Raw genomic sequence first — 24,619 nt, forward strand, 5'->3', positions numbered from 1 at the left:
AGAAAGAAAAAGGAAGAAAACCATCCCCCATCTCCAGGAATGTGTGCACATTCAAGGAAGACAAACATGATTTTGTCTTTTGAAAAAAGCAAGCATGCCAAGTACTTCTGCTGAGGGAAATACTCATGTATACAGTATTCATTTCACCCTTGCTTCACTTAAGTTCATCTTCTAAATGGGGTTCCCTGTACTGTAGCTAACAAGATGTCCCCATTTCCAAACAGCAGTGTTTTAATATATGTAAGCATATGCATAATATCCCATGTGCATCTTATTTGCACATTACAACACAGCATCAAAATGTATGGAAGCAGTATGCTTTACCACAGATCACTAATGAAACTATCATGAACATACATATTTGAGATAACTGAAGTTAAAAGAAGGCAGCGCATGATTATTTCCTGAGAAAATAAGATCCAAAACTATGGTTCATACTTTCTCTTGCTTTATTTTGCAACTATTACTGCCTTCGTAAATGAAATAATATTGAACTATACTAAATATATTAATATATATTATTCATGTATAATATTTGAATATATTATGATATATAATATATTAAGATATAATACATACATATATATAACACAAAACATGTATGAATATATTGAAATATATGATATAATATGCTCTATCCTGCTCATGCAGAACTTGTGCTTTTCTGTTAGGCGTTACGGATGCCTACAGGTATTGCCAGAGTCCTACATAGGCGGTTGTATGTACAGATTTCTGTACTGAAATAAGGACAGTGATGTCATCTCTGCTCTCTGTAGTCAGAGACATCACCTGCAAGGGTCTCAATGCAGGCTGGGTCTTACAGGAGCAACTGAGGTTTTACCATTGCTCAACCCCCTGTCTTTATGATGATGTTTGAAGTTCTTTCATAATGCTCAGAAATTAAAGTCTAGAAGATAGGAGATTGTCATATCCAGGTTCTAAAACTGATAATTCTCTTTATCATGAGAAAGGTCTTGTGGCACATCTTCTAAGCAACAGATGAAATAATTGCAGTGACATTTTAAGAGGAAAACTATTATTCCCTACTACTAGTGAAGTAGAAGTGTTTTAAAAAGTCAGAGAAATTGGCTATTCTCTAACCATTCTTTTGCTATTTAAATAACACTTGATGATGCTAGGTAACATGCTGCGGTCAGTTGTGCCTGCACATGGGTTCTATGAGGGTCTTTAACGTTCTTGATAAGCTGCCCACAGCATCAGATGACCAAAAGAAAGAGTGAAAGCCTCCAGCCTTTCCACCACTCACCAGCTGGTGCAGACAAGCCAGGCTGGAACAGAAGGTAATCTGTGTTAGAAGGCGGCTTGCAGGAACTAACTTTGGGAGTTATCACAGATCATGGCAAAAGCAGGGGCTCAAGGAGTTTAGCACCTGTGACGTGCCCACAGAATCACTGCTAACATGCATTATGTGTTTTCTAGCCTTTGCTTTCTTGCCACCATATCCTCATATGGCTTTCTAACATCTCTGGTTCTCATTTACTGAAGAAACCCTTTGAATGTTACCAGAGAGCAGAAGAACATCTATAACATTTTTATATCGAATCATATTGTCATCCAAATAGGTTTACAATCCCAGACTTACATTCCAAGTTGTGTGCTTTGGTTTTGGCTTGTTGTTTTTTTCTCCTTTTTGCGATGAGAAAACCTGACTACATGGCATATTTTACTGGCTGTTGGTTTTACTGCTTTGCAGTTTTCTTCTGTCAAGAGGTTACATGACAGGATTCGTTGCCCTTGAATGTCATTTCAGTCTCACCTTTACTTCAGAGGAATATACGATTTTCTTTTTTGCAAGAATCCAACACAAGCTCTTTATGAAACTTAGAAAAACATTCCTAGCTTTACCCAAACTCAAATGTTGCCATGAACACCTGGTACAAAAAAGAGCAAGCCCTGGCACTGTACCTCAGACACATGCCCATGCAAGTTGGTGGGAGTTCATCCATGCCAAATCTTAGAATTTGACTCAATCGAAGATCAGTCTTTATGGTTAAGACGAAAAAATCCACCAAACCCAGGAGATCTGTGGAACCAAGCATGCTTAAGCAGGTTTAACTACTGCTTGTCTACACTGCAGAACTTCAGCACAATTTTTCACTTGTATGTCTGTATTGATGGAAAATCATTTGCATTCTGCATTCAAATGCTGATGAACAAAGTTGTACTAGCAAAGCTACAGTGGCATAATTGTTTTCATATCTTTCCACTATTGTTTTGTCTTTGTACAAGTTAAGAGGTTTGCTTACTGTTTAAGAATACTTTCAATTGTATAATTTACATTGGAACTGGTACTGCCTTCATGGTGTATTCTCAGTTAAACCAGAACAACTCAGTGGACACTGTGAATTGACTCAGTAGACACAATAGCCATCTCCAGCCTACAACAGGCACATCAGGACACCTGGAATCACAGAGTTTTTAAGAGCTTTGTTTCAGCAGAAGTAAGTGTTTGTGAGAAACACTAAAGGGTGAGAATCACCATAGAAACAGATAGACATAAGGTACAAAAGAATAGGACATCAGCCCTTGGGAGTTTGACCTTAGAAAATACCTAGAAAGTTTTCTCACTGACATCTGGAGGAGAGAGGCTTAAATTTCTACAGAAAAAAATCTTCCTATATACTGGAAAGGGAGACTTTATTATTTATGAAGAACAGGACTGCATGAAAAATATCTGGCTCTATCACCAGTTTCTTCTCATGAAGCATTTGAGAGACTACCAAATTTAGCTTAATTCATGTTATCAAAAAGAACAGACTCTTTTTTTTCTCCCTATTTAAATTTTCAACACAATTTCTTTGTAATCTTAGTTGAGGCGCTTCCTGAAGTCATTGATTCACCATCTGTAAATTTGGGATATTGACTAGGGGGGAGTCAACAAGCAAGTATTGTGAAGTCAAAGGCTAGAAGAATACTGCATACTTATAGTACTTGCAGAGTCTGCCAACCTATGGATTTCCAAGTGTGAAGTTAAACACCACAGCTGTCAGTAAGTGGCAGGCAGTTGTCCTAGCAAGTAATCAAAATTACAATGGTAAGCACCTTGAGGCTACAATAATAGAACTGCTCCTTGCCATTACACAACCTATCTAAGAAGAGCTACTTTTCAAATGTGCAAAATAGAAACATTAGCCTTATCTCCAAGTATAAGTCACTTGGCAGAGCTCTTTCACTATCATCACATCCTTGAACTTCCGTATTTTTTTCTTGTCCTCATCACTGATAAGTGATGATGTTTGTAGTTTCTCTGTACATAATGCATTCCAACACAGTCCTGGAGCTGTCTTGAAAAAAAGGATTAATCTAGTATATCAAATAGAACCTATGCAATGTCTCGAGTGTTATACGCACATTTTGGTTTGTTTGCTTGAAAAAATACATACTTTGTAGAAATTCACTTAGAAGTAGACGAAGTAATGGCCAGCTGTATCTTCTGGTGAAAGGCTTATATTTGACTACCTTAGTTTGGCTGAGTACAAATGGGGAGTACCTCATTATTAGAAACCCACTAAAGCTATTGTTCAATTTTCTTCTATTACAGGAGAGTTTATTTTAAATGTTACACAGTTTAAACTTGGGTTAAAATTGGAACATAAACTGAAGAGTTAAGTCTATCCATGACTATTTTCAGTGCTGGTGAGGCACAAACAGTCCAGTAAGTATTAAGAGTTTACAAAGTGGTATAATATCTGAGGGGCGCAGGGCTACTAGTATTAGCACTATCAAGTATAAGTGTAGATAAGATACAACTTAAAAGTATAAAGCCCAAAGACTTGCATGCAGCAGCACAGGTCTGTACTGAATCTGAATGTTTGACATGCACCTTTTGTGTAAAGTGTAGAGATTTTGGAACAGTTTACAGTATTTGGTTTCACAGTGAGGCAATATTCCTCCCCCCTTTTAAAAATTAAAAAAAAGTTTTTTTTTAAAATAAAGCATCTTCCTGCATTGTTCAGCAAACCTGCTGGATGAGCTGTGACTCCATAAAGTTTAAGAACTCATTTATTATGTTGGGAGATCAGACACTGCATTTACTCACACAGTGCATCTCTAAAACCTACCTTTCATTAGAGCTGTGGGAAGGCCCAGTCTTTCTCCCTTCACTGGAGAAGGTGAAGCTCAAGAAGATAATTAACCATGAAACAATAAGGAAGCTTGCTGGGTAAGCACTTGTGTGAAAACAGTTACTCCTCACAAAAGAGGGGAAATTAGCTGGCTGGGTAAAAAAGGAAGTGTCAGACTGGAAGACTGAAAGGACTGCAAGAATAAGTAGATAGCTCTACGCATCATTAATGCAATTTTTTTAACACTTAAACTTCACTACTTTTCTAAATTTAAATGCATTTAAATGCTATGTGTTAGGGGAAATTAATATGCCATTTAAAAATAATTTCTCTTAAACTTTCCATTTTCACATTTCACCAGTTTTAGTCACCCTTCCCATGTATGAAAAAATCCCTGCTTCTTGATATTGTATTCTTGTTTACAAAGCCAATATACACAGAGCATTCTAAAAAGATTCAGCTTTCTCCCTGCATTTTACAAGCCCATTATTTTACATTAATACAGATATTTTTATGAACAGAAAGTTTGTTTTGATTTTACTGTTTCACAGAGTAAAGACTTATGATGTGTGTTTCCTTTCAAAACTTCCTTCTACCCAAACAGTGTTCCCTGAAGCAGCCACATTTTTGGCAGAAATTCAGTTATATGCTATGCCAAAAGAAATAGAATAAACAAACACTGCTTAATGCAGCTGGCTAGGTAATTTACATATTACTGCACAGCAAACACGAAGACCTGAATATGGATTAGAGCTACAACGATAACACCAATGTCTTACATGTAAGGAGAAATGAAATTCAGATCATCGTTGCTAACAATTTACATTTTGTTATTTAATGCATATTATAGTATCTCTGACAAAAATGTATGTACATATTAAAAAAATAAGTAAATGTATGTATTATATATTTTTTGGTATATTTTACAGAAAAAGGTAGTAGAAATATCTTGAAAAAACTGTTAAGTGGATACATTTTTCAAAGTTTTCTTCTGGTGAGAAGAGATTACCTAAATGGCCACATCCTGGTCTTTGAAAATAGAAAAAAACCCAACCAAATACAATGAAAACCCTTTAGGCATTCCTTAAAACTTCTTTGCTGTACATAAAAATAAAGTATAGGTAGGCCTTCAAATCTGCAAGCTCATGTGCTATCAAAAAGACTCTGTAACTTTGGGTGAGATCAACAAGCCAGTCAGCTGAGTCCGTCTCCTGCAGTGGCCAGTAGTGAATGTTTATGGAAAAGTTAAAACCCTCAAAAACATAGAATGGCATAGAAACTGCCATTCCAAATTTGAGAAGTCAGCCTGTGGGGACTTCTGAAGTTGGAATTCAATATATATTAACTGATGTCTCCTTTATCAATTTGTCTAATCACTTAGTGAACTAATTTGTATTTTTGCAGTCCACAGTATCCTGTAGGAACAAGATTCATTTTTATTATACACTGCATGAAAATGATATTCCTTTTTGATTATTTTAAATCTCCTGCCATATAATTTCATTTGGTACCTTTTACTTTGTGTGTTACGAAAAAGAGTGAATAATTGTACCTTATTTATTTTCATGCATTTTTTTAAATAGTTTTTCGCTGTATTCCTGTCTGCTTACGGCGGATGCAGCTCCTTGAACATCCTGTAATATTGAACAATGAAACACTGATTATGCATATACTTACTGAAGATCCTGCAAATACATTTCCATAATGGCTGGAGGATTGGGGCCTTATCTTCCAGTATGGAACAGCCATGTAAGATGGAAATGACTGCTGTACAACCTGTCAGAAAATAAGGTTTCTTCTTCTCTTTCTAAAAACTATTTTGTTTGATAACTCTTGAAACAGAACATCAGAAAATTAGCTTCAATTACACTCCCATACCACTCCTTGCAGAGCTGGGGTCATTAGAGATGCAGTGCAACAGTCATTAAACTAATTAAAAAATCACAAGTTTGTGACTTTTGCATTTCCCTTAACTCTAATCTTTTAAACAATGTTGACCTCAGTCACGGTCTTACAATTAGTGAATATTAGGTATCTAAATTAAACACTGACTTCATCCGGTAATCAGAACACAACGCATGGCAATGAAGGTCAGTATCAGCTAAGAGCTTTTAAATATCTGGCCCTGTATTTAAGTGCCTAAATAGGAAGTGAGTTCTTTTGAAATGAGACTTCTGTTCTTCAAAATAAAAACCTAGCCATTTTTTTTTCTTCTGTATGATTTTTTCCCCCCATATAAATGGTGTTTGACAGTTCTTTCAGCATCAGCATGCATTGGAAATACCAGATTTCCAATTCCTAAATATTAGATATTTTCCTACTATAATTGATTATTCCTAAGAATTCGCTTGAATATTTTACACATCTTACAGTTTTTATGAATGTTTCAGGCACAGGGAATGTGTTTTTATCAAAGCTTTGAAAAGTGCTTTACCCACACTGTTCCAACCACTATTTAATTTGTAGCATGGAAAAAAAGATGAATAGATTGAGAGACTGCTGGCAGAAGTTTTGCCACCATGCTATAAAGCCCTAAACCTGTCACTGTGATGTTGACATTTCCCATTATAAAGTTCTAAAGCTCACATTTACAGATTCATAGGATTGAATTCTGCTGTCTCAAAACCGGAATTTTTATAATTACTTTGGGAATATTTGGGTTTTTCAAAAAATTGTGGTAAGTTGATTTACTAACATTGTAGTTAGGTAAGAAATGCAAAGAAATTAATGATGCTAGATACCCCACCAATGAGGGTCAAATGATATTACCTATGAGAGATATGACGGTGTTTTCATGATTGTATGTTTAATTATAAAGCCATGTGATAAACTGCATTTTTGAAGGTCTCACTGGCATTTGAAATCTCTTGAGGTTTTGTGAACATTGCCCACTTAAAAAAGTCAGATCAGCAGAGAAGTATTAGCAACTAGCTACCAGATATGATTCTTTCATTCAAAACCAGCTCCAGTCTGAAACACAGTTAACAGTAGATAGCTGAGGAACAGAAATATCTGTGAGCTGCATGGATAAATGCAGCAGCTTTTTATAACCCTAAACCAAAAGATTTTCAGCTTCCCACTGGCCAGCACCACTGACCAGCCTTGAAAGTTGCTGAGATAGAACAGTTTAAAGTGTTTAAGTAACTTTAAAATACATAATTTTTCACTCTCTGAATTTATACATTTGGAGAGATAAAAATCTGAATTAGTCAGAACAGGAATACAGAAAAAATCCAAAGAATTTATAATATTTATAAAATATAAATATATGTATGTAGACGTATCTACAAAACCTTGTGGAACTGAGCTAGCAAATTCATGTAATTCTTCCTCTAATATAACAGAGCATAATAGAGAAAAAAACAATTGAAGTGTCTGTGACTCAAAGACTTGCCAGTCACTGAAACAGACTGCTCACAGGACACTACTAAAAAACATTATTGCAGATGTGGTATTTTACACCCAGTTCAGACACTATGCTTTGAGCTAATTACAACACCAGGAACCCAGGTCTTGTAACACTGTGATCATATTTTCTGCCTTGAATATCTGAAGTGGGTTTTTCACTGTAGTATGACCTGTGGGCAGTACTTATACGTGATCAAGCAACCATGTTTAGTTTTAAAATAATACTGGGAAACTTCATTTATGCTTAATTTATTTTGCTTTTTTTAGCTTTTTTGTTTAACATCATTATCAGCTATTATGACGCATTTCCAGTCTCATAAAGAAACCTGTCTTCTAAAAAAACAAGTGAATTTCAAATGCTGCAAAGAAATGTTGTGTGTTTCATCAGGAGAAAAAAATAATTAAAAACAAGGGGGGCTTGGAGTAATTAAGTATTGCAGCAATTTATTTTATCATTAAAATAACTCTTTACTTTTAAAGTAATTTCATTTATCTTACTGTGTTCATGCCAACAACAAAAAAGTAACTTTTACCCCTCATGTTACAAAGTTTGCTGGGTACTCTGGAGAAGGCAAAGACACTAAATGTGTTTGCAGAATTAGCAAGGAGTGACAGAAGAGAAATATGCATCTCGAAGTATATGAGTCCAGATGAGGTTGATGGTGATTGAAACTTGTTATTGCAGCATTGTGGTAGAACAAGCTACAAGAAATATTCTTGTAGGTTTCATTATCTTCCAAACTAAAATTTCGTATGTAGTCAACCCCACCAGCATTAGCAGGAAATGTATGTCTAGAAATTTCAATGCAGAGAAAAGGATTGAAAAAGTGAGAAAGCTGAACTACTCTTTCTGCGCTAGGTGGTTCGCCTTATGGAGCAAAGCTAAACTGCACTGGAAGAGGCCCTACAGCAAAGCCTGTTCTTAGTATTGTCCACACCGAAACTGTGCTGCACATGAAGACTTTCTATTCAGTGCTCCTTTTTCATCAACAGAAAATAACAAAGGTCACACAAGCAGAAAAGTACAATTAGTGAGTACATTTGCTCTCCCAACCTAAACAATTTAGCCTACTCCCAAGTCATCTTCTGGGACTCTAGAGAAAGTCAGGATTAAGTACCTTTACACCCCCTTCATGGGAAGAGTTCAGGCTTCCCATGGTTTAACAGAGATGATGAAATAATGAAATAGTCTCTAGAGTCTGGATTAACCATTAGCCCAATCCAACCAATAACTAAATAGTCCATAACATGATGAAAATCCTAGCAACAGCTAAAAGCCTGACTTGGTGGCAGTGAACCCACATGACTGCCTCTGAATGTTTGCTCTCTCAGAGGACTGGAATTTGTTCTGGTTTGGCTGGGGTTATGAGTCTGAATATAAACCTGGGGCTTCCTATCATGTTTAAAAAATCATGCTAAGACATTACATCTGCCAGAGTGAGTGAAACAGTTGAATAATTTAGCAGATTTGGTACACTGCGTGGAGTATTTCACCTTTGGATTGTTATCCTATGCCGTTAGTTGTGACAGAAAGTTTTGAAGTCTCTGAGGACGGAGAAGAGCCCTCTGTATTAAATGTATTACCTTTTTCTTTCCATTTACTCTAAAACCCTACCACTGCAGTGACCACTCAGGAGATATCCTCAGGAATATAACACAACATTCACCTGAATTTTTATTTAATTTTGATTGAACTCCAATTGGTCTAAATTTTTTTTAACAAGATATGCACAACAAGAAGGATTTTATCGCTTCAGTTTTACCACATCATCCACACTCTGCATACTGCCATGGTGGCTGCCATCATAACTATCGCTGGTCCTCCAGAAAATGATGAGAATTACAGAATTTCTTGCAAGAATGTGGGGCATGTCTCCTATCTTCAGTTAAAGTCTGACAAAAATCTAGGCCTATGTTTGCCATTTATGTAGCTTCATTTCAAATCCTACAGATAATTTTTCCATGTTACAAATCAGGCATGCAATGAAACTCAGAAGCTCAAAAATATACACACCTCAAGTAGGAGAACAGTGCATCACATCACTGGCTCGACAATTAAATATTCATTCACTTTAAAAATATGTATTTTAGGGAAGAACCAAAGTGAGCAGTCTTCAGTATTGAAATATAAGTAAAACAAGATGACTGAAACAAATACAAGCAACATTGTATTGTCATATGTTATATGAAGAGGTCTGATACCAAAGCAAAAATTACCTGTGATAGAAAATGAAAAAACAATTTATAAAGGTTCAAACAAGAGTCATTAAATAATTTATTTGTGAGGGCTGGATCATATAATAGGTGTTCAGCACTTTACAACATGTAGTGTGCCCTCCTCAGCCAATTAAGTTAATCATCAGTCAGTACTTTTCTGTGTTAGGTACTTCTGATGAACTTCCAAATTTTACGCAAGATTCTTAGCTAGATCTCACCTTACAAAATAATAGCTTGTGATAAAATAAAAATACTTTAGCAACTAATGCTTTGTTTAATGGAGCTATCTAAAAAGTAATGACAACTTCATTTTTTACCTCTGAAGGAAGGGGCTTGTGCTCTTTTTTTTTTCTTTAAGCCCAGAACAAGTGTCATTCCATGGAATTCCATTCCATTGGGCTTACGCTGCAAGGTTTAGGTAGCAGCGGAGGCTACCAGCCTGGCTTCTGTGAGAAGCTGCTTAGAAGCCTCTTCTGTGTCCAACAGAGGACCTGTAGCCACATGGAGAAAGGAGCCCACACTGGAGCATGTCTGCTGCAGGACTTGTGACCCCATCAGGACTCACACTGAAGCATAGGAAGGACTCACATTGGAGGACTGCCTCCTGCAGAAGGAACCTCATGTTGGAGCAGAGGAAGAGCGTAAAGAGTCCTTCCACTGAGGAGGAAGGAGCAGCAGAAATACAGTATTTGATGAATTGATCACAATCCCCATTCCGCATCCCCCTGCGCCGCAGGAGGCGAGAAGGAAGGAAAATCGGGAGGTAACTTTAGCCTGGGAAGAAAGGAGGAGTGGGGAAAAGGTGTTTTCAGGAGTTAGTTTTATTTCTCATTACCCTACTCTGATTTGATTGCAATGAATTAAACTGATTTCTCCAAGTTATGTCTGTTTTACCTGTGACAGTAATTGCTGAGTGATCTCCCTGTCCTTATCTCAACCCACGAGTCTTTCAGTATGTTTTTTCTTCCCTGTCCAGCTGAGGAAGGGCAGTGATAGAGCAGCTTTGGTGGGCACTTGGCATCCAGCCAGGGTCAACCCATCACACATGGCTTAAAAAAATATTGCCAGTGAACTAAATATAGAGAAGTGAACAGGAGACACCATGGCTAGCTCTATTAAAAACCGTTTTCTTTTACAGAGAGCATCACAGAAACAGAGAAATAGAGAAAAAGGACAAAGATACCAGATCAGAAGCAACACAGTATTTTTAAACAACTTGTTTTTCAGAGTGCATTATACAGAATGAAACACAGAGGAAGCTGGAAAAAATCCTAACCAGAGCTTTAGGCAGGCTCTTCCAGTCCTCAGAAACAAGCTTGTGGAAAAGAGAGAGGCGTCTTTTTTTTTTTATTTTGAAGTGAGCTGTCTCACCATTGCAGATTTTCCCAAGTCCTTACAACTCTAATTAAAATGTGGTAATTGGTTATGTTACCTCAATTACCATGATGCATGGACATTGATGCAAAGCGACACCAATTGAATCCCTTGGGTGTTATACCCGAAGGCCATCCCATTTATTGTGGCCTTGTTATTTTCAATTATGTGACTGGATGTACAGCATACTTTCAAGCTGATACAAACGGGGGTTTTGCTGGACATACAGCGCAGCGTACGCATGGTTTGACTAAGGAGAACAAGAGAAATAAAGATACTTTTTTTCATAAGCATAGTAATGAACTTACTGATCAGGCAAATGAGTATTTCAGATATTTTCAGGACAAAGTGAGAATTACAGCACTTTAGCTCAAATCTCCTTAGCTCAAAATCTCCATTTTAAAAGCATGATTAATACTGTCCCTTCAATAATTAGCTCTCTCTGTTGAATAAGAAAAGAGACTGTCTGCTCCATAAAACAGATATGCTTCTCATTCAATGAATGAGCAGCGTGGAGAAAAAGCAGTTTCACCAGTCACCAAAAAGGCAGGAATATTGAACTGCAACTGAAGACATAAAATCCATTAGAAACCACACTTTTGTCTCTCTCCTAGACACAGCTGTACAACACTTCTATGTACTATGGTATTGGTAAAACGGTCCCAGAATAGTGAATTCCCATAGTCACCTTATTGAAGCTTTCTAAAGAAGCATATCTTACTTGGACAGCACATCCCCAAACTGTGAACATCTCTAGCAGCTGGAATAATCCAGTGAGGCTAAACACAATTTACACAGGTTATACCACTGGCTGAGCAAAAGATTAAAAAAAAAAATCGCATAAAACAATTGAACATATTCCCATTTTAACTGCTCTAAACTTATGGCCATGACCATGACCGAGTCTGCCTCAAATCTTTTTTTAACTGTTCAGTCTTCCAAGTAGATTAGACCCTCTAAAGGAAAGTGCATAGTGAGTTAAAGCTTCTCCAGCTGTTGAGCAGGAATTTTAGATGGCAATTTTGTATTTAGTTGACTAAGGATTGTTGCTATTGCTTTTGCAATTGCCAGACAGGATTCTTTTTCTTTTAAGATGATTGCTAGAAGAGTCTTGTTAGGCAAACTATAAGGCATCTGTGTAATTCTGAAGCTAAAATTTAGGTGACATATAACATTATATCAGCAAACTATGGAATGACAAATCTGGGGGGAAAGAATTTACCACAGAAAAAAACAGATGGAGGAAATAAAAACCTCTTTTGCTAAAACAGATTAGGACTGCTTCCAGTAACAAAGTGTCCTGCTGTTTTTTTAAAAGTCATTGTTTTTTCCATTGTATGAATATTTCATTCTTTATAGCTAGATTAACCTACTGAATCTAACCACATTTCAGCCTTCTGGAGTGATTCTTATTGATAATTTCACAAGCTAGATATAACTTTTGGTTTATGAGAAGGACATATTTTGCCAGACTTTAAGTGCTTGCACACGTTAATATCTTCTTGTTATTTGTAAACTTATGGAGCCCACTATTGCAAAAGTTGAGCAAAATTAAATGTTGAAAACCATCAATGAAGACAAACAATTCAAAAGAAACATAAAAGCCTTTTGTATCTAATTCCAGCATAGCTTTGTAATGCTATAAGTGCCCAGATAAGTGACTGAATATAAAAAGGGCAGAAACAGGACAAAGGAAGAACCCAGTACACAAATTAAGAAGACATTAGAAGACGCAAGTGACTCTTGTCTTATATAAGGCAATATAATCATTTGGGCTATCTTATTTGCTGTCAGCAAGTCAGATGCCATGAATGAGTCAGATGCCACCAGGGTATAAAACCATCTCATTTGTTTTCATAAATTACAGTATTCTGTGGACAACTACAAATAAAGACTTGTTACCAAGGGATACTGTTTGTGTGCCAGGACTGGCACACCATCAAATACAAAGAGATAGGGAAGCAGAAGAAACAGTTCTGGTACCTACCCAAGAAATGACTACACAGGAACTGCGTGAAAAGGAGTTTAGGACATGCCAACTCAGGCAAGGGAAGACAAAGAAACCTGAATCCTGCAGTGGCTGGGACATCTTTAAACGCTGAGAATACAGATAGCTTTATCAACATGAGAAACTTGTAGATGCTGAGATACTTTATAGGATCTTATTATTATAAACAAGCCTAGGTTGAGAGGTTCCAAAACAAAACAGCCCACAGTGAAATTTAGATGAGCATCATGATAGCTCTAAATGGCTGCCATTTCTCAGCAGAATGATACACCCCCTGCCTGGTGAAAGTCAACTAAGCCCAGCAAATAACTCCAGACTACCTTATGCAAAGTGGGAACAAAGCAGCACGCACCTTGTAAAGTTCCAAACATCCACACATCAGGCAAGGTGCCATACCCTCACCATGCCTCAACTCCTGATCAGTTGGAGTCCCAAATAGAAACACAAGACTTATTTCTGTTTCAAGAGCCGCACCATACTCTTATTAGCTCATGACAGTTTATTTAGAATAACTGCAGGTACAAACAGAAAAGCTTCCACACGGCAGCTGCCCACATGCAAAAGGAGATTACATGCATTCACTACAGTAACTTAGACTTCTGTTCAGCACTCTCTAAGCTATCACAAATACAACTTGTTTCTGTTCCAAGTTCAGAAGAAGAGATGTATGTACTACAACAAAATTATAAGTTTTGCAAATGAAAAAGGCAGTTCATCATCTTTGTGGTACTTTACCTTTTAGAGAAATACAGTAGAAACTCAGTTCAGTATCTGTTGGGCAGTTATAGATCCAACAGATACTCAGCCTCTAGCAACTAAAATTCAGGATTCTGAGAATTAATTTTTAGTTTGGTTGTTTAATATTGCACACACTTGGTTTTGAAACTCCAAAACTCAATTGTTTTTATTACTACTGGTCAGCTCATGAAACATTTTATCACCAACCAACAGTTTGCTAGAGCTATTGATGTAATATATTAGTAACGTGAATAAAAATGTTTTGAAGATGGACCTATCACAAAAATATAACCAGCATTTCTCAAAAGAATTAAAAAGCTTTACTGTTATAGTTCCTTTATGATTTTTTTCTATTCCTCTGTCTCATATTTACCCCATTTCTATGCTTTTCACTAGACATGAACAAGTCTTTTTCCTTACCTGCCTCCATTTCTCCTTTGTAGACGGATGATAAGATAAATCAGATACCTGCATGCCCAGTGTCTGGACTGAGCCTCAAGTAAACTCCATTGCATCTGACGCTGCTCTTCTGCCTGTCTTTTAAACATCTCCTTCTTAGAGTCTATTAACATGAAATAAATACAGACAAAATGGAACTTTTGCCCTGTCCTTCTCATACATCCTCTTTTCTTCATGACCTGTTAGTACGACTATTCTCTTTCTGGTAATCTGCATCAGTTGTGACATCTACAGCTCTCACTACCTCTGTGAGAGGAATCACAGAATCATCTGTGTTGGAAAAGGCCTTTAAGATCAAGTCCAATCTTTACCCCAGCACTGCCATGTCACTAAACCATGTCACTAAGGGCCTCATCCACACGGTTTTTGAATACTTCAAGGGATGGTGATTCCACCACCACCCTGGGCAGCCTGTTCCAATGTCTGATTACCCTCTCAGTGAAAAAATTTTCCCTAACATCCAATCTAAACCTCCCCTGGCACAGCTTGAGGCCATTACCTCTTGTTCTATCACTTGTTACTTGGGAGAAGAAACCAGCCACCTCCTCTCTCCATCCTCCTTTCGGGCAGTTAGAGAGTGTGAAATGTAATGTCACGCATGATATGGCTTTCTGCCTTCCTCTGCATACTTTGTTGCCTCTTTCATCAAACCCATCCCCAAAGGAGTTTCATTAGCATCATTAAGATTTGACATTTTTCTGCTTGTTGTATAGTAAAAGCTCTTAGCTGGTCTTGGCTGTTTTCAACAGAATTCCTCATTAATCAATATTTCCCTCTCTGCATATAGACGTATAAGGAAAGGCTGAAAAATAATCTTTTATCAATAAACTACTCCTATGCTTATGAAACCAACATTGAAACCCCATCTGCTTTTGTATGATGTCTTCCTTCTGTGTTACCTCATACGACACACCTTGTTTGACCTGTCCTGAAAGCTTGTTCAAACCCATTCCTTCTTCAAGTCCCATTTCTGTCTCAATACCTGAAGCAAAGAAGCCAATAAAACAAACAGGCAAGGTGCACTCCTACTTTATAACATGTGGTAAAGGTAGGACAGCAACAGATTACTTCTACCTCTAAACAGTTCACTCACTGACAGCATTCTTCTCACTAACTCAGCATTTCTTGGCCCGTTTAGACTAACAGTATTTTCACTTAGGAACTGACAGGATTTCTGAACAATGTCTTGTATATCTTCATACCACACTACTCTAAAGGTACTAAAGAAATACAGCTTCTGTTATTTTTGTATAGGAAGTCTAGCAAAAAGAAGTTAAAAGTAGTATTTCAGTATTAGATAATTTTAGGAAGCATATATGTGTCAACCATTATTTTCCTTTTATTTGCCTGATATAAACCTAAAAAAATGTTAGCTAAATATGTCACATTCTCAGATTTCATCAGTATATGAACTACATAGAGTTATCGTTGCTGTCAATGTAGCTGCAGTATAGAGACTTCAGCATTATGATAGTAGCACAACACACGCTGAGCCAATTCATCCATTGCAGCCAATGGTCTTACAGTAGGGATTACTTTGTTCCCCCCATGGTTTATTGTTTAAATGTAGATACTGCTTTGTAATGTAGTTTTATGTTGTAGAAAATCTGTCTAATTTATGCCACTTAATGGATGGCTTAAGCAGAGCGCTATTTTGCCTTGTAGAAATCATTTCCCTGAGATAAAAGCAAATTAATGGATTTTACTTATATTCAAATAACACAGAATTGTATATTAATCACATACCCGTGGCATTCTATGTGAAATATACTTCTACTGCTAGGATGCTCATTAAAACCAGTCTTAGTTACACAGAAAGTGATTTTTCTGAAATATATTTGCAATCAGTGAAATATGTCTCTGGGCCCAGTTCTATTAGGTACTGAGCAACTTGGCAATAGAGGATTATTTTCATTATTTGACAAGATCAGATGTAATCAGATTAAATATCAAGCAAACAGAAAATGTATATTGTGAGTTTATTTTAGTAATCAGTCTTGTCCACAGAATACAATGCTTTGTGAAAAACTAAAGCTTCAATTGTTGGCAGTAAAGACTAGGAATAGCATCTTCAGTCAGCAGAAAAACACTGAAAAAGTTTGTCTTGTGAAGAATGAAACCACATGAGATCTTTTTTAAGCAAGTATCACTCACCGAGTCTTTTTCCAATCTCTTCTGCAGCCTAGTCTGCCACTGGACAGCTTGCATGACAATGGCTTCCCACCTCCTCTCAAGGTTTACGATTATCAGCTGCATAGACTGGTGATCTGCATTTAGGTTACAGGTCTCCTGCTCATCCAGGAGATGCTGGCATAACCGCAGCACAGAGGCTACCCCACGACGTCTCTGTTTGATCTCACAGCATAAAGACTGCAGGATAGACAAACAATAGATGTCAGTGTGGAATACTGTGGAGATTAAAACATTTACTATTATCTGATATTTAATGGTGCCCAATCTCTGTTTTACAATAGCTTTTTTCAGCTCTTCCATAAATTCCCATATTTACTGGCAAAGCTTAGAGCTTTATCTCCAGATAAACAGTCATAATCTTAACACTACAGGAGTATAGCTACTTTCAGTCTTCTTCAAACAAATGCTATACATATCTAACTGCTTTAATAACACTGAAACTTTTATGGTGTAGACTGGCTTATTCTTCCTTTTTTTGCATTAAACTGGGACATATCTGAAATGAGTTACCCAGACAGTAATTGGATTCAGAAATTCCTTAGGAAAAATCTGGGATGTGTGTGTGAAATGTAGTCATGCAATAAGAATATATGTATTTTTAGAAAAAAACAATAGAAATTATGGGTCATATGTATCCTTTCAGAGAAGAAGCCTTAAGGAAGGATAAAATTCAGTATAAAGTTCTTTACAAAGGTTTTTTGTTTTCACAAAGTATTTCCAGGGTAGTTCTATATTCAATTAAATGTAGCAATACTATGATAACTGTATCCTTCTTAAGGATTATTAATTCACTGCATTTACTCCATCATACTGCTACAAAGAATGCAGTCTGACTTGAACCGCATGATGGGAGACAATCGCTAAGCACTGATACTGCTGGATATTGATGGGAGCCAAGATATATTGGTTCTATGCCAGAAACCCAAGTAACTACACTGAGAATCTTATTGAACAGCAGTATAAATAATGTACCCTACAAGACAAAACTAAAGAGAGATCTACCACCTGGAAGCAGTTAATGGTATGGGGTGATTTTGAGCATGGTTTTATCCAGAGTCACACTCTACCACCGTTCAACATCAAATAGGGATTTTATTAAAGCATAATGTATTTTAATAATACCTATGAATCAGTGGTACAAACGCATGTGAGGATGACTGCTCTGGCCCACCTTCAGAACCCTATACTTCTGCAGCATTGCATGGTTCAAGATTTTGACTATTATCACAAGCCTGTGCTACTCCTGAATTTAACGTGACTGTGCTCCACACGTGGGAGCTTTCCAGATAATTTAAATTGTAACTTGCCAACATCTGTTTCCCTCTGTGGGATGCTACAGATGAAAGTGCATGACCCCATGAGAAAATCTGAACTATCTTACTACGATCTCCTTTTTTTTTTTTTTTTGAAGACTGGGTATTTGCCTTTGAGCTTCCAGTTAACCATAACAAGAAAACAAAAAAAAGCCACCACACCTCTCAAAGCTGCTCACAAGTGTTAACTGATAAAAAATCAGGACCCGCCCTCCTGAATGTTAGTAGCTATTCAATAACATTCTATAGAAAGTGAATTCAAGTTCCAGATTTTGATATCACTTTTTCTTTAAAGTTTTGTATTTATACTTAGAAATATTGTACCTCAAAGAAGTATTTTTATGTTAGAAGTGCTTGATCAATAATACTAAGCTGAAAGTCTGAAGCAAAACATAAGTACACACATCTAAAAATACATCTTTAATTTTCCTATGGATAGTGTGCAAGCAATTTTTTTTATTCAAAGCCTTCAAGAGAAATGATGATTAAACCCACAAACACAGCTGAATTACTAATTTACTTTCACTGGCACAATTGGGCCATTCTAACAGTTAACAGATAGCTTATTAATCAACAAGGGTAAACAAGACAATGCAATCTCATTTAAAGCGGAAGTTTTAATGCCTAAAAGTATTAGTGTTCAAAATGTTAATCCCGATAAGGCTTCATTAGAAGATGTCTTAAAATGATTAAATACATTTCATTGTAAAGTACACTGAGTAGTATATTAGCAGGTGGACATTTCATACAGATGTTCTACTTATTGATATAATGCATTCTATAGCTATTTAAATTACCCTAACTCTGTAATAGCTAGAATTCTATTACTTCTATAATGAGAGAACCCCATACCTTTAATATTTCTGAATTTTAAATAAGGTGAATGACAAATTCCCAAACCACTATTTATGGCAAAATATGACCAGGAATTTTATTATTCAATTTATACCAGAGCTGCATTTTCACTTATGTTTCCTGAACTTGCCCTTATTTATTTTCCTAGAGTTCATTACTAGCTTCCTTCACAGCTCTTGATGTAACCACCATGTCTGGCACATTTCCTTTCTGATGCTGTTCATTAGACTAATGCCAGAAAAAAACCAAGGAAAACCAAAATATCTACCCAAAGATAAAGCCAGGGTTCTTATTTTACATTTTATAACAGCTAAGCAATCCAGTTTTATGGAAGTGATGTAAGTTATACACCAACGGCAGTCAAATCTATGTAGATATGCAATAATTCATGGAAGTCAATACAGAATCTGGCTCGCAACATTAACTTACCTTGAACTATCTGATGATGTCATTTTTTATAAATATTGCTCTTTTTTGATGCAATACCATACAATATGATGAGGTAAGGAGTATTTCATTCATAAGCCTTCATAAGTGAGGCCTTTACATTGTGTTACCTTGAAAGCAGAGCTGCAGAATCCAACTTATTTCTAATTGACATCAATATTACACCAGCATAATAAGAGTAGCTTTACTGAAGCTATTTCTGATTTACATGGCTATGACAGTACAGTTAGGCCTATGACACTTCTATTTCAATTTTATTACATATTATGATTAATATTAAACTGGAGAAGCATGAAGTTCTTGTATCTAACTGTGTTGAAAGAGTTGGCTATAGCAACAACACTTTAAAAGCCAAGGAACTTAATCATGTAAAGGCATCTTTAAGCCCTATATAATAGCACTAACAATTCTGAATTAAACCAGTATTAGGGTCTGGTATACAGTGTCCTAAAGGAACACCATAACTGCTGTATCCTATGACATGGTATCTCACAGTGTTGCTTATCCACTCATGTTCTGTTATTGCTAAAATGGCAAGCTTGCATAAAAACCTTTCAATATCTCAATTGTACATGCAAACTATGCTTCCAGGACCATGGTTACTTTAATTATTTGCAAGGCGTATTCTACATTGCAAATTAACAGCTATAATTCATGATTAATTAAAAAAAAAAAAAAAGAAAAAGAAAAGAGAAATTATGAGTATCTATACTGAGGCTTGGGCCTGATGGTCTACATCTGCTATAATAAGCTACTGGATACTTGACAGCTCAGAAAATTAGGATATGATCTAACAGTAGACTGAGAAGCATCACCTAGGCTCGCTTAGTCTCCTGTGTGTGAAAAGATTTGCTGAAGTACAGATTAAGAGATCAGACACTTTCGATTGTGGGTCCTCACAATATCATGTGTCCGTTGAGCTGTGGTAACTGTAAATACAATTCAAGCCTTTGCAAACACAAGAGAAACACTTTCACTTAAATCATTTACAGTGAAACTCAAATTAATATACTTGACGCTTTTGCTGCAGGCTAAGAGCACACACAGCAACTGCAGCTGCTGAACTTGACTTTGTGTCAGAGTCCTTTGCTTCGCAACAGATACCCTGATAACATTGGGGTGTTATTTGTTATAATGTTATTATGAGTCACAGTTTCCCATGCTGAGAATTCCTGTCCATAGTGCTAAAATCTTGGAAAATTTTTCTTCCCTTTGCATACTCCTATTTTCAGTGCTTTGAAGTTATCACCTGCATAGCCAAAAAGGGCTAGCTGAAACTACTTTCACAGCTTGTTAATACCATGCCTTAAATCATCTGGAAAAGCTCCCGCTGAGTGAAATGACATCAAACAGTCTTTTCGAGCCATGGGCTAATGACACTATCTATAGGCATGGACATAGCCGTGATCTGAACAGAAGGTGCTCTGCATAGCTGTGTGACTCGTAACTGAAAGGCGTATGACCAGAAACAACTTCTGCAGCTTTAGGCAGAGCAAGAGCATATGGGAAGCATAGAAAGATGGGCTGTTGAGGAATACTAGACCCCTCAAGCCCCAAAACATCCTCTATCCCTACCTGATACTTCCTGCAGTGTATCAATGACCAAGCTATGCTGCACCACCTGCTCTGTAAGACTGAAGAATATGGATGGGAAGTTGGCTTTCCCAGACATTGCAATGTGTTGGCTACCGAAACACAGCTCCATTGCGGTTCTTGAACACGTGTTCAATATTAACCATATAAAAGTACTAAGGTTCTCAGCAACTTCAGTAGCACCACTTGTGCTGAAAAATAGTTTAAAAGTCAGTTTAAGACTGCTTTAGTTCATTTAAATCCACATAAACCACATACAATCAGTACAAGAAATGTTGAGATATGATTTATGCAGCATCATGTATTACGTACTGTTTGGGGAATTAGTTTTTACGGGATCTGAAGGTATTTCGAGCATTTCCACCTTTCTTGCTTTCACTTTAGAGTTAGGAGTAATAAAGGTCCATGTAGAGATGCTTTGAAAATAGAGCTTTGAAAATAGTTGGAAGATGGAAAATAGTAACTTATACAGATGGATTTTCTTTGTGCTTTCTGGTTCAGAAGAAATGCCAAGGTATACTGAGACAAATGCTATTTCTAGGCTTATTTTGTCTTTCTGTGTACAGGCAATACTGGGTGCTTTTAGGAAAATGAAATAAGATTGACTTCAGATAACTCTTGAATGAACAGATCTAAAAGGAAGTTTGTGTCTATCCTTGGTCTGTTAATGACTTACTTTTTCTCCTTGTTACAGGATGTGGGTGTGTGAGGGAAATGTGGGTATGTGAAGGAGGGAATGATACCCTTCCCCCCCTTGCAATAGTTGGTGCTTGATGGAAGACAAAATTAAGATGGAACCGTTGTTATTTAGTAGAACAACCATATGCAGAAATTCAGGCAAAATCTGAGAACAGAAGCTACCCTTGTGAGTACAACAATCAAATAGCAATTCTTAAAAAAATGGAATTTGCCTTCTGATTTCTGGCTAGTGAAGCACTTCAGTTTTCTAAAGTGCTAATGAAAAACTTTTAAGTATCATGGTTAACAGCACTAACATATCAATGAAGGGAAAAGAGGAAACAATATTCTCACAAATGTTGGGTAGAATGTAGTTTTCAGTATTTTGTGTGAAATGGCAATACCTGCTGGAAATTCTCTTGTCTGGGTGATGCATCCCTATATTTCAAATTCCATTCTTATAGGACATTCTTACAGGTGAAAATAAGAATTTCTGCTTCTGAATGACAAAGAGACCCAGTAATTCCTGCAAAAATGTTAGTAAGAAAGTAATTCCTCAAAATAAAAAAGCTAAATGACAAAGATAGGAAATGAATGATGACTTGTCATCTTTTAGAAAAATACTGCCAAACCTGTGTGCTTTTGCTGATTTCAAGGTTAAAAGAAAATGTCACCTAATATGGGAACTCTACTCAGTTGCGTACTGTGGGACTTAATCTATACTGAAGCTAAATATTCTATAAGTATGCAGTGAAGTGCAAAAAACAGCAATTGAAAAATGACATGATTAAATGGCACAACATGCAATCATTTGCTCTCAATTATATCAATGTATCTTCTTCATTTCAAGGAGTCAGGCAGAAATATTGTTTTTTAAATGCCTCTATTAAATTGGGCACCAATAATAAAATAGATGAGAGTCCTAATAAGCTCATTTACGTAACATACATCACATACCACAAAACTATTCTCTCCAAACAGGTTTGTTCATAGATTTGTCTCCTGGTTGTCACCAGTCTTGGCTATATTAAAAGATTTTAAAGGCACAAGGCTTGCAGACCATTCAGTGGAAAACCTTTGTACTTAACCCTTGAGACATCTTTAATGTTAATTATGGAAAAAGTATTGATATCATATCTTTGCTGTCACATTTTATTACTATGACGGTCACAACAGAATCTGGGACTGACATTTTAGAAATATCATCTAATTGCAAGGCAGAAATACGGAATGACAGTTTAAAGTAGAATATGACTTCTTTCAAAACAGTGAACTGGTTCTTTTTATTTAAAAGTCCTACTTTCAATAGCATTACAACCACTAAATTGTTATGTTGATCACCTCTCTAACTCATTGCTTAGCAAGGTGTTACAATATCTCTCTTATGATATATTTCTTGTGAACTGTGTCTATTTCTACACATATTAAAAAATGACAATGAACAAATAGGGAAAAATACTTCATTTTTGCACCGGCTCCAAACATCTATGTAGGCGCTTACATTCTACATATAAACAAGTGCTTATATTAATTCATTTCACTAGCATTAAAAAAATCGTGGGAATTTGTATTTACAATCAATAATGCAAATACATTTATTAATAAGGTAAATACATTTATTTTAAATTAAATATTTATTTTAAAATAGCATTCTAAAAGTACCAGTGCTCTTTTCCATTTTTCTCTAGAAGTACAATGTATGCATTAAAACCAGTAGCAATCCAGAATAGATACTTCTGGGCTCATTCCATAAAAGCTGCTATTATATCTGTACGACATCTTTTAATTCCTTTGTTCTATTCCTTATGCTCGTTTAAGTACTTCAAAATATTTGTTTGGAAGAATATAGTTCAATGGTCTGTTATTTAGCTCATATTCCCATGTAACTAGTAATATGTAATATACTTCTCTTCATAAATTAAAAACACTATTAAAATTCCAGACGTATAAAACAATATGAAGATTAAGTTACTATAAAAGAAACTATAATAGCTTACAGATTGCTTGTATCATTACTAAAGCACTGGTATCTATTACAGTGTCTCCCTGGAATAAAAGATGCACTTTTGGCAATAATCTGTTAAAAAAGTACCCATTATTGTTAAGATGCTCCTATCTCAGCTCTAAACTAGTGTGCAATTACAGGAAGGTAACTTTTAAAATAAAAGAAAAACTGTAAATGCATCTTCCCTACTGAAATACAGCAGAGTTTTTCCAAGCCTTATTTTTCTTGTGTTTCATAAAGAGGATTAATTACATTCATTTTCACACTGAAATATTTTAGAGCTATCTACTACACATTGCAAAGTTAGGGTTAACTTGGCTCCAGGGAATAAGCCAAGTCATTCAGACAGAGGAGCCAGACATGATAGCAGTAGGATTCATTTTTCTGGCCTGGCACTGTTTGTGTTTAGAAGTGCCTCTGGTTTGTGCCTTCTTTTCATTCAGTTTGAGAAGTTCTGTTTCCAGTGAATAAGATCCAGAGGAAAAATACTGAAAGAAGTGACACAATTTGTTAAGGCTTCTTTTTTGCCCACAGAAAATGCTAAAATAAAAGTAGGGAATCAGAAAAATAGGATAAATATCAGTACTGTTGTGCTTTTGTAATAAATCCTGAACCACACTACCCAAAAAACTCATTTGCCTGTAGTGGACATTACACAGTTGAATTTTTTGCCAGAACACCACATTGAGCAGAGTTTTGCATGTGTGTGGAAATTCAAGAGATTAAATTAAGGTACAGGTGGAAACTTTACAAAATCAAGTAAGGTGTAAGTTAGGTTCAACTTTACTTCCACTTGTTGGGAATTCACTTGGAACTACAGCTTGAAAGAAATAAAAATGTTTCTCAACACACATCATGCACTAGATGGCAAGAAACCCCCTCCAACTGCCTAAACACTTTAGGTATCATAATTTCAGCCATCTTTAATGAACAATTAATCTTTAAGAATCTTTAAAGGAAGAACTTTCTTGCATGGATGTACATCAATACCTGTAACCCTCAGGCTGAGGTTCAGATGTTAATATTATATTTACTCCCCTTCTTAATCTAATTCTCCCACAGATGGTAGACATGTATTTTTGCTGTCCCTGTGCAATGGGCCTGGTATATTCCAAAATGTAGTGACAGTTTATTCTATTCTGAATTACAGGAAAAAAGACATCCATCAGTGCATTAGTATTAACTTTTAGGGGAAAACAGCTAACATAATATAAATTAGACTAATCTTTTAGAGTCTTCAGGACAG

General features: G+C 36.2%; 1 protein-coding gene across 15 annotated transcripts in view; it reads right to left on the minus strand.

Moving 5' to 3' along the window:
• Positions 1-24,619, minus strand: part of AKAP6 (A-kinase anchoring protein 6) — a 285,186-nt gene that overhangs the window by 14,838 nt on the left and 245,729 nt on the right. For all 15 annotated transcript variants that reach the window (XM_065686397.1, XM_065686389.1, XM_065686390.1 and 12 more), the window contains one exon: positions 16,444-16,659. In XM_065686397.1, coding sequence (XP_065542469.1) covers positions 16,444-16,659 — 216 coding nt within the window. The remainder of the gene's footprint in view (positions 1-16,443; positions 16,660-24,619) is intronic.

Source organism: Lathamus discolor, chromosome 6 (assembly GCF_037157495.1).
Source record: "Lathamus discolor isolate bLatDis1 chromosome 6, bLatDis1.hap1, whole genome shotgun sequence".
NCBI classification, from domain to species: Eukaryota; Metazoa; Chordata; class Aves; order Psittaciformes; family Psittacidae; genus Lathamus; species Lathamus discolor.